Source organism: Oryzias melastigma, linkage group LG8 (genome assembly GCF_002922805.2).
Source record: "Oryzias melastigma strain HK-1 linkage group LG8, ASM292280v2, whole genome shotgun sequence".
Taxonomy (NCBI): Eukaryota; Metazoa; Chordata; class Actinopteri; order Beloniformes; family Adrianichthyidae; genus Oryzias; species Oryzias melastigma.
In genome coordinates this window covers 9,826,468-9,838,020 of record NC_050519.1, presented here as the reverse complement: position 1 = coordinate 9,838,020, position 11,553 = coordinate 9,826,468, and the positions used below count along the sequence as shown (strand labels likewise).

Sequence of the window (11,553 nt, the reverse complement as noted above, 5' to 3'; positions counted from 1 at the left end):
CTAGAATACCAATTACTCTAAAAAAGGGCTTGACACTCAGCATTTAGGGGCTTGATTGGGCGGTTAAACCAAAAAATGGTTTTACGAGCACGACTGTGTCTGCATCTCACCACTCCCCCAGGGCATGGATCAAATTTAGAGAACAAAATTCGCAGACCTAGGTGCGTAATAACTAATGCGACTTTAACTTTAGAGGAAGATGTCTCAATTTGGATTTATGTTCTAAGAATAAGTGCTAGTTTTGGATGTTATGAGGATTTATTGAGATGGGCCAATTTGTATGAATATCATATTCTTTTTTTGTTCACATTTGGTTCTAAAATGAGTCATTTTAATTTATTATATTAGTAAAAAATGAACTACAATTAGGTACATTAAAGCTAAAAACAAATTACAAATCATTTGATTTGAACAAGCAGAAAACGTTTATTTTTGGGCTGCCTCACATTCATTGTGAAGTAATTAACGGTTAGCTTTTTGAGCCCATTTTTCATTTTCCGAATCCTTGTTTGGAATTCCAATTTTTATATCCAAAGTTAAAAACTACTTGCTGCATGGATAGATATGTTTGCTACTTTGTAGAGATTCAAATTAGTACTTTTTCCCCCTATTTTTAGGCTAGGACGCATTGTTGACACTTGTCCCGCCTTAGTTGTTGAGCACAGAGATCGAAAGTTTATTTTTGATTTTTCTTCAAATGGATGTTCAAGCTCCAGATTCTGTCATAGTTTTTTTTTTTCCAGACTGATGAGTCAGTAAATAAACATCAACCAAAGAGTTTAATAAGTTGCTTGTGTGATCTTTCTGATACGAAGCAACAAGCCTGACTGCGCTGAAGAAATCAGTTGCTTTCATTCAAGAGCACCATCCCTCCCTCCCTTAAAAACCACTTACCTCTCAGCTCTCATATCTCCAGAGCCAGCATTTCTCCTCTCTCATATGACTTTTATTTTGCGTGTTTTGCACTCCTTTTTTTTATTTTTTTTTACCCCTTTTGCCTACTTCAAATTTCCTCCCTATTCGGGGTCTTCTTTTCTCCCCCTCTCTGTTTAGTGCCAGCTGTGAGGGAACTCACCATGTAAACATTAGACAGACCAGAGTGCTGATGAGGATCACCACCTGGTTAAACATGGCTGAATGTGTCCTCTGGATGGCTCTGTGGAGGTCATTCTGCAAAGAAACACACGGAAGCTCATTTTGAAAAAGTGACAACTATTGAAATAAAGGTAAACTAACACTGCAGAGACATATGTGAAAAAATCCTGCCCTATTGGGAAATTGGCAGAAGTAATAAAAATTCATGAAAAATGAAACAAATTTGAGCTGTTAAATGTTTTACGACCGTTTCATCCTAACAGTAGAGCATCAGATCAAAGAAGAAGAGCGATGGAAAGACTTCAAGGAGCCCTATGGCTTCACTTACAATCATGTTCTCCAAGGCGTGCTTGGCTAGCCAGCAGTTGAGAAATACGGGAATGAAGAGATTTCTGAAGGAGGGCAAAATCACCTGTTGAGAGGAAAGATCCACTTAGCTCTCTGCTGGGTTCTTTTTGTTGTTGTTATGGTAAGCCACAGTGAGGAAATGGATTGTGAGGATGTGTGCTTCTGCTGATCGTTCCTCTGTTTTTCCACAGCAGCGGATGGATTGTGTTCCTCTGCTGGGTGGTGTTATCTGTGCTCAGTAATGCTTATCTCTCCACTCACAGTGATCATGAAGGGGACGGTGCTGATCATCTCCAGAATGAACGGGACACGCAACACTTGCTCCCAGACGTTGCCCTGGAAACACAGACCACGCAGTGAGGTCAGGAGAGTAACTGGATCCTCTCTGGATCAGCAACAGATTACAGAAGCAGCAGATTCCGCTGGCGTTGTGTTTGAAGTGTCAGCCGTGGCTGTTTTCATGTGTCTGAACAGGGTCTGACCTGCGTCTGACTGGTGTGGGTGGACAGGCACAGTCCGTGTCCACAGGAATCAGTCAGCTCCAAATGCTAAGGTCTCTAACCTCCAGAGTTCTCTGTGGAGCGAACTCTTCACAGGCTTTCAGCATGGGGGAGATCAAACGCAGGACAACCCGTAGATGAACTGGGCCTCCCGCTGCGTCAACAGAGGGGCCTTCCCCCTACAGTATTTTTGATCTGTGGCACAACAAGGCTCCGCCCCCTGACAGCAAAATAGGTGGACGACATCTTTTTGGAGGAATGCAAACCCTCTATATGAGAGGACTTCACAGCCACACACGTCACAAAAAGGTTACAGGTGGGGGCTCACCTTGTAGCTGAGATAGACGAGCAACATAGTTTCTGAAAAGCTGATGAAAGCCACCAGCACCTGCAAAGAGAGGAAGACAGAGAGAGCAGACACAGTTGAGATTGTCAGAGACCGAGCAGAGCAGAGAGAAATTAGGAGTCGCAGAGCTGGGAGAGTGTGGGTGGAATCAGTGGGCGTGCTGTGATGTTTGCGTTTCAGAGGGAACAGGTTTCACTGAAGCAAGAGACAGCCCGCTGTCTAGTTTCATGCATTTATATGCATATGTGTGCAATCATTTTGCAAGTGTAAATAGATGTCAAGTGCAATCATTTCAGGTCAGTGTATGAATTAGTTGGAACAATATTAGTGAAGATTTTTGGCATGCGCCTGCATGCACATTATTAGAAGGCTCTGTTAGGTGTGGGACAAATCAGGATTTTGTCACCAGTTCTGCTGTTCCTGGCATTAATATGGATGCTCCTTTGCCACAAACTGCCAACCTAAACATTTAACCACACACCATGGCAACAGCTCTCTTCAGTATAACCAGCCTCCCCCAGCAGAGCAGGCCCTGCCAAAAAATGCTCCACATCAACTTGGGAAGCCCACAGTGGACTCCAAACTGACCCGACTTCCAAGTGATTTGCAGTAACAAGCTTGGTATCAGTAGGTCAGCGATTCTCAATCAATAGGTGGCTTATTTTTGAGTATAAGGCATTTTTTTGTGACAATGCTTGATATCCATCTTTTAGTTCAACAAGGGTCTGTTTTTTTCCACAGGTATCTTTCGATTATTTTGCTGTACAAAAAACTCAATTCTGAGTAGGTTACATTTATATAACTATACTATATATATATATATAACTAATTATTAAAAAGAGAGGAAAAATATAAATTCAGGGGAAAAGGACAATTTATTATGCACAAGGCAAACAAAATCTGTTTTGTGTCCATATGTGGAGCAAGGCTGTGTTACACTTAAGAAAATGTCTGAACATACAAGAGTTTGTGAACAAATATAAACATATGATTACTGATAGATCTGTACATATGGAAAACATGAATTCACTCACAGCCACTTTACTGGGCACACCTGTGCAACTCCTCGTTAACACAAATTTCTAATCAGCCAATCACATGGCAGCAACTTAATGCATTTAGGCATGTAGACATGGTCAATGTGATCTGCTGCAGCACACAACGTGCATCAGAATGGGGAAGAAAAGTGACTTTGAACGTGGTGTGGTTGTTAGTGTCAAATGAGAAACTTTTTTGGTCTAATGAGTCTCCATGATGGGAGGGTCAGAATTTGGCATTAACAACATGAAAGCATGGATCCATCCATCCTTGTATCAATGGTTCAGGCTGGTGATGGTTGTGTAATGGTGTGGGGGATAGTTTCTTGGCACACTTTGGGCCTCTTAGTACAAATTGAGGATTAGTTACAACACCACAGCCTTCCTGAGTATTGATGCTGACCATGTCCATCCCTTTATGACCACACTGTGGTGACCACCACCATCTCCAAATCGGCGTCATGTCATAATCATCTCAGAATGGTTTCTTGAACACAACAATGAGTTCACTGGACTCAAATGGCCTCCACAGTCACCAGGTGGAACAGGAGATTGGCAACATGGATGTTCAGCCGACAATATATTTAATATTTCATTAATATTAAAATATTTATACCATAAAAGTAAAATTTTTTTAACCCTTCTCGTTAAATTTTGAATGAAAACTATTTTAAAGATGGGTCAGTGTCATACCTACGTCATTGCAAACAAACAGTGTGATTGTTAAAGTGAGTGAAAATACTCCTGAGGGTTAACATCATAGCTGTAGGTGTAGCAAAAATGGCTGAACAGACGGAGGCGTGTTTACACAGGAGTGTACTGATATGTCTGACCTGCAGAGCCCAGAGCGGCAGAGGTCTGTCAACCCAGATGATGAGTTTCCTGGAGAGAAAACGGGAGACAGAAGTCAGAGTAAAAGACAAAAAGAACAAAAATATACAGATGCCATTAAAATGGAAAATAGAGTGTAAAGCTCCCTTGCTGTACCACATAACAGGAACCGTGAACACAACTCATGTCACCGCTTTAATTATGCGGCTTCCAGCTGAACCACAGCACCCTCATAATGCAGGAGGAAAGTAATATTCCCTGTCAAATTTACGTCCTCATTGTGAGACAAAGCCTGTTTTTCTCTTCCTCTAGGACACCCTGGGGTTTATCATGGCTGCTTGCCATGAGCGCCATCTCCACTGAAGCAATGAGGCGGTCTGCCCCTTTCCTGAGCTCACCCTGTCAGGCTCCTTATTCATTTGGAGACAGAGCTTAGCCAGTGTCATTTGCCATCAATTAGATAGGTCCCTGAGCTGGAGACATGGCATAGCCTCAGGTCCACGGACGCTCTGGTTTTCTTCTGCCTCTCTTGTTGTATATTACATCCTTTATCTCCACTAGATCGCTGTTGATTTGGCTGCAAAGACACTATATACATATTACTCTGACAGGTAATCCATACAGCTTGATTTTGACAAATGGACACGGATCTGTGTTGCTTAAAGTCGACGTTGCAGATGGCCTCAGATAGGTGGAGTTGCATTGATTGTTTTATATACAACATTTCCAACCAGGGAGCCAGGGCAAGAGGATGCCAGTCCTCCAGGGCATGCGTCTTAAAGGTTTTTTTTTCTTTTTGTCTGCATGCAGAAGTCATCACTCCTAATTAGATATTTGCATGCTCACCAGTCAAACTCACTCCAGGGACGGGAGGATGTGTTTTGCTTGGAGCAGTTAAGTCCTCCAATGCTACAGGGGGGAGAGAAAACAAGCAAACACTATAATTTTACATATTTTTTGTCAAGTACCTCCTAAAAATGCAACAAATACTTCACAATCATCTCTCTGTCTGATTCTACCAATCTCTTATGGGATGTCTTGTCTAACCTGTCGTCCCATTTCATGATTTGGTACCACTAAAGAGCCATCGCTATCATAAAAAATCATGGCCTTTTTGCAGTCAAAAAACAACACCTGAAAGAGAAAAAGTGACTAATCTGCTCTCATCTGCACCAAATGTCTGCAGCAGGTGAAGATATCTCTTCGCTCCTGCTGCACTGATCAGTTGAGAGGAGATGCTACTCTTCATTTAAGGTGCTGCTCTAGGGGCTGCTTTATTTACACATCTTAATTAACTTTAATATTTTTTGGTTTTCCAGTTAATGTATTCAATTTTATAAACAGGGTTAATCAATTTTACCAAGACCTGCCACCCTTTGGTGGTCATACTTCTAAGCATCGTTTTTGACTGGTTTCCTAATTTATTCTGAAAGTGCTTCCCCTGTTATTTTCTGTCAAATTCCCTTCACGCCCTTCTGTCACACCTGCTGCCACATCTTCTTTGTATTGCCAATTGCTGATCCACTTTTTCAAGGTTTCTTTTGCTAATGAGTTTCACTTTTTCAAGTTTAGTTCCAGGTCTTGCGATGGGTTTTAAATTCCATCTTATGATCCTTTAAAGTTTCTTCACGCGGACGTGTTTATCTGCGTTTATTTCCTCCACCGCTCAGTTAATTAGATGCATGACGTCTGTGTGGTCTCACCTCTGCGGTAAAAAACACCAAATTATCCCTAATAGTCAAGAAAATGAGGTTCTGAAAAGCCTTGTAGCACTGATTTAGGTGTGTCACCTTTTAGATATTGCTGAAAAGGTAAAATTAGATGATGAAGGGAATGGTAGCCATGCTATTTTTAAAGTGAAAGGGTTCTGCTGTTCTGCTCTTCATGTTTCTCACCAGTCCTGTCTCTCCTCTTGTGGGTTGTCAAGCAGGACTCGAACAATGTAGAGAAGGCAACTCAGCACTTTCAGGGCAAAATTAAACATTCGCACTCGCAGACCTGCAGTTAAAAAGAAAAAAGATTGAAACTCTGATGTAAAACACACAAAATGCATTAACATGATGCAAAACAAACTTGACAGCATTAATAATTGGGGTGTAACAATTAGCTTTAACTGTTATATCATAGTTAGTGGTTGTTATTAATATTTGTGGTCAGTAGTGGTTCATTTTCTATGGAGAGAAAATAGTTTCACTCGTAATTCTTGATTTGCGCGTAACTTTGGATTTGTGCTTGCATATTTCCTAAATTGTAACTCATACAATACACTTTGTGCATAAGTACAAAAATTACGAAAAAAAAAAAATACAATGTACACATGCACAACTTAAAATTGCAACAGCTTGAAATTAACTACAAATCTTTAAAAATCACACAAGAATCGCTTGTTATGCACACACAAAACCACATTTTTCATCAAATCAGATGTGAGACTCTTCATGTCTCTAAGATTCATGTGTAAGTGATGCGTTTAAATGCAGCTAAAATGCTGGGACATCAGAGTTTTCTTTTCAGCCTCTTTGAACTTAAATTACGAATAATATCTGGTGAAAACTTGACATGTTCCCACTTTCCCAGCATTCTAGCAACATTTAAATGCACAAATCTTGAAGATTCTCAAATCAGATTTGTGTGTAAATGTGGTTTTGTGTGCGCGCAACAAGCAATTCATGCATAATTTTTACAGATTTGTGCATTTAGTTAGTTTCAAGCTGTTGTAATTTTATGCATATGTAAATGGTATTTTGCATTTTTTTTCTTTTGTAATTTTTGAACTTATGTACACAACATATTGTATGAGTTACAAATCAAGAATTAGTAGTGTAGTATTTTTTCTCTATAATTCTGAACAATCTGATTGATTCATTGATCTAAAATTGATCCAGGACATCTGTAGCCAAAATTCTAACCAGTGTGACTCAGAGATAAATACTTGGTCCTAAACAGTGCAGGTGAAAATTAAAACTATTCAAAAACATTGGACTGTCATGATGGTTTGATCATTGCTGCCATCACATGTGTGTTGTCCGCTGTGATGACACTTTACGTTATAGTAAAATAAACCTACCATGCCTCAATATAAATGGTATTTTCCAATATTGATGCAATCAATTTATTTCATTTTAAAACGGTTTTATTTTGGTATGGATCGATTTGATTAATAGGCAGATCAACCTATTTGCATTGTAGGAATATAAATTGATTAATTGTCACACCTCTAATAAATAACTTTTTGCATAATGAGAAGATTAAGAAAAGTAAAGCAAATACTAGTTTAAGTCTACTTTTATTGCATTTGAAAAAAGCTGGATCTGTACTTGTATAATGTTTGTGTTTAGAAAAAAGTTATTGTTCTACTTCAAGAACTATCACTTTTAAACTTTACAGTCTTCCAGTTCCAACCTCACAATCCTTCACGGGATAGGTGTCCCATTAGTGTGGTTGGTAAGTGCATAAAGCAGCTTCAAGGGGAGAATCAGCTGAACAACATGATGAAATGCAAAGCAAGAATCCAGCAAATGACACATCTGATCGGTCGAGATTCTGTTGTCGGCGCTTTGTCACGAGAATGCAACCAGTGTGCAGAAACGGGCAACAAAGAAGAACTTCACAACTCACTGGATCTTTGGTTTTTGATGAAGAAAAGCTTGAGGCGCTCCTTGAAAGTGTTCTCATTCACATAGAACTCTACCTGCACCCTAAGAGAGGGATGGAGAGATTGACAGGGTCAGCAAGAGGGAGAAAGGGTTAATGAAGATCTTAGAGGAGAAAAAAAAGAGAAGCTTTGTGGTGATTGAGAAGATTTCCTTATAGACAAAGCAGTGGAAGAGAAATGAGAAGAGCCAAACAGTGACGCAGACAGAGTATTCATGAGCAAAATGGAGATGGAAAAGGTGATAGTGATTATACAAACGCAGAAAAATATGGAAATAAGACAGTGTTGCTGGTCGCATTAAAGACTAATGGGCTTTGGAGGAAATGGTGCTCCTGCCTGCCTGCCTGCCCATAGGCCCAGACAGCTGCAGTCAGTCTCGTTTTCTCCACTGATTAAATATAGAGCAACAAATTACTTCCCTCTGATGTTTCTGCTGAACATGGGAGGCCATAATTACTGCTCTTTCTGCCTTTCCAGTCCGGCACCCTCCTGTTAGAGGAACGCACACTCATGCACACGCCCTCTGTGCAGACCCAGGGCAAAAACAAAACAAACGTACAAAAAAAAAAAAAAACACCCTCCACCGGGTCATTAGTATTGCTGGAGCACTCTCCATCTCACCTGACAGGGATTCTTATGGAGATATGATGGAAGTGACAAGGAGACTCTCATCTGACAGCTGAGACACATTATCAGACAGACTGTAGGTGACTGTTTTTCTTTTCCGGCCACCTTTAGGCGGGATCGTTTGGAGCTCAAACAGAAGCGGAACAAAGAGAAGCAGAACAACTGGGGTCTATTCTTCTGTCTGCGGAGACAGAAAGAGGCGGCAGTGGGCTGGGATGGGGTGGGGTGAGTCTTCTCACTCGTCCAGAGATCCACATGGTCTTTCACCCGGAGAACAGTCCAAATCACTGCACCTTCCAAGTACATTTGGCGATGCAGGAAAAAGGGGGGTAACTTTCTTACTTGTTACCATGGTTACACAGAATCCAGCTTTCCCCTCATCTTCTGAAAGGCAAATGTGTGCAAACACATTCTTGTGAATGCCGTTCAGCCATCAAAGCTGAACGCCCCGCCGCAACTTGTTGACAGCTCTCTTCTCTTTGAGGGGATCACTGACAAGATAGATTTTTGCACACGTTAGACAGTGGGAACGCACAATTCTGGAGTCGCTCTGGCTACCAATTACATATCTAGATTAGAAAATAAATACAATTCGGTTTAAGGATGGAAGCAATGATGTTTAAGATTTCATCAAACCCTTTAAGTATAACTTTTTAAGCACTCATCTTTAATCCTAGTGCAAGTTTAGAACGACAGTGACAGGGGAATGACAGAGCATTTCACTTAACATTTTTCATAACATCCTCAGCTATCTGCACAGCCATTCCTCATTCCGCCTTAAAAATTATGAAATTTTGGATGTGTCATTGTTGCAACTGAGTAAAATGTTTGCTCCCTCACAAAAAATCTAAATGGTAAAAGCTGTCATCTTTTCTTCCTCCCTCAATTGTCTTCTTATACAACCACATTCATCAGAATAGCCCCCTGGCATTCATATTCATATTTTTTTATCTGTTTATTGTTATCTAAAGACATCTCAGGGGCATGGCTTAATTCCTGTGATCCACTTTTATCAAAATTCCTCAAAACCATTGAAAGAATGGATCTTGTCTCAGTAGATCTTTCTGAGGTCATTTTGCCCTCAGCCAGTCTCTTTAGGAAAGAGTCTTTTCAAAGCTGCAAAGGATGGGTGCTGATGTGGAAACATAGACTAATTAAAGACTTTCTCAGTAAGTTTCATTAAAGAAAAAAAATGTCGAGCTTTACCAGGGAATAGAATAACCCGAGGAACCTGAATGAGGAGTAAATGTGCATTGAATGCACAAGTGTGAAAAGCAGGGACTGAGAAAAAAGGGAAAAAAGTCGGAGACGGTACAGTTAGACGTGCAGACAGACAGAAGGAGACATGCGGAGGTGGATCTTTGAGAGAAAAAGGGAGAGAAAGGCTGAACCTTGTTCTCCTGCTGCTTCCACCCATGCCTGTGGTCCGTAATGACACAACACTGGCCATCTAATGACACACCGGAAAAAGAAAAACTACAAAAACCAACTATGCATGCAGAGCACAGCCTCCACAATTAAAAAAATAATACTAATTTTGCTCATACCAATAAAGCAACAAAACAAAACTGTGTTTGGGTCTTTGTTTTAATTGAACATTTCAAAGCAAAAAAAAAAAAGAAAATTTGGGATTTAATAATAGCTTAGATGAAAATAACCAATAATTTAATATTCATTTAGTTATGTAACCTGCTAACCTAATATTATGATAATTAATAATAATGACTCTGAGACATCGATGAGCTCTCCCTGTTTGCTTTCCAGGCACTTCGCATGATTCACCCATTTTACCTTGATCATATCTAATGTTTGTAGCTGTCTTTACAGAGTCAGGTTAACTTCATTAGTTTTTAATCTCAACTTGCCTCACACTCAGGGTTCCTCCACAGACTTCTCAAATATTTGGCAAATTTCTCCAGACAGAACTGAGTCAAAATCATGTTCTTGATTGCACATGCCTTTTCAACAACGCCAACAGATTTAGTTGAGTTCAAAGCTTTGTGACAATCACTCCAATGTGTTCACTTTGTTGTCATTAGGCCAATTTGTTGTTAATTTGGAGGTATGCTTGGGGTCCAAGGCCTTTTGTAACACCCATCTGCACATAAACTGCTTATTTCTGCTTTGTTTTCTTGATGTTACATCAGTTTTAAATTCTCAGACTATTTTTTCTTTGTACAGCTGCAAACTAACTTGGTGTTCAATGAAAATCCAATGAAAACCGTCTTTTTTGTGTTTTTAGCTTGTGGCATTGTTCTGATTATGGAGAATACATATATAGAAAATTTAGCATTCATGACAATTTCTTTCTTCAAATCATTGTGAATCAGGAGAAGACAAATACATGTTGGACGAAGCCTGCTGCAGTGATGTGGGGCTACAGTTGCTCCTCTCCATTCTGATGCATCTACTTGTAGACACATAGATCCATGTGCGTCTTCGTTTTCCTCGTCTGAGCTGGTTCAAAACTGCACGGCTAGATTTTTTTTGCACCGATAATGTTACATTTGGGATTTTATGAGGGGCTAAGCTAAGTGGAGAGCATGTAAACAAAGTGATAATAGGAAATGAGGGCAGGCTTACTCTGTTTCTGAATTTCTGATGAACTAATGCTGTTCTGCAGAAACTACTCTGGAAAAAGTGAAACAAGGGATTGATTAACAAAAGCTCTGCTATTTATTACACTGAAAATATAATTTTTCCTAAATTACATTTTTGAGTTGAGTAAAGCATCAATTCACTATTTTAATTTGATGAAAACTGAACATTTTCAATTGAACAAATATCCGGAATTTTGCTTTTTCAGTGTATGTCCTAGAAAACTACAGTTTTTTTTGTTTTCATAGTCAAAAGCTGGATGGAGGGGGACTTTAAAGTGGTTATGGAACAAAACACTCTTCTCTCTTTTGACAAAGGGTTTTCCTTAAGGAACAGATTGTATGACAATATAGTATAAAGGCAATCTCCTATGTGTTTTTTATGTTAAAACTTGTCCTTTTCCATCATTTGCAATCCCAACTGAACATTCACAGTTACCATAAAGGCCATCGATGGATAAAACTTCATTTATGTTGAGTGAAAACTGAATGAAAAAGACTTTTATTTGGAAAATCA

The 11,553-nt window shown here is 39.7% G+C and overlaps 1 protein-coding gene across 1 annotated transcript in view; it reads right to left on the bottom strand.

Annotated features, from left to right (window-relative positions):
- Positions 1-11,553, bottom strand: part of LOC112146672 (potassium channel subfamily T member 2) — a gene marked incomplete in the record, with an annotated part of 42,259 nt that overhangs the window by 20,945 nt on the left and 9,761 nt on the right. Inside the window, 8 exon segments of the mRNA XM_024272609.2 lie at positions 1,076-1,170; positions 1,424-1,507; positions 1,705-1,779; positions 2,272-2,331; positions 4,160-4,208; positions 5,004-5,066; positions 6,053-6,155; positions 7,776-7,855. Of these exon segments, the coding sequence (XP_024128377.1) occupies positions 1,076-1,170; positions 1,424-1,507; positions 1,705-1,779; positions 2,272-2,331; positions 4,160-4,208; positions 5,004-5,066; positions 6,053-6,155; positions 7,776-7,855 (609 nt within the window).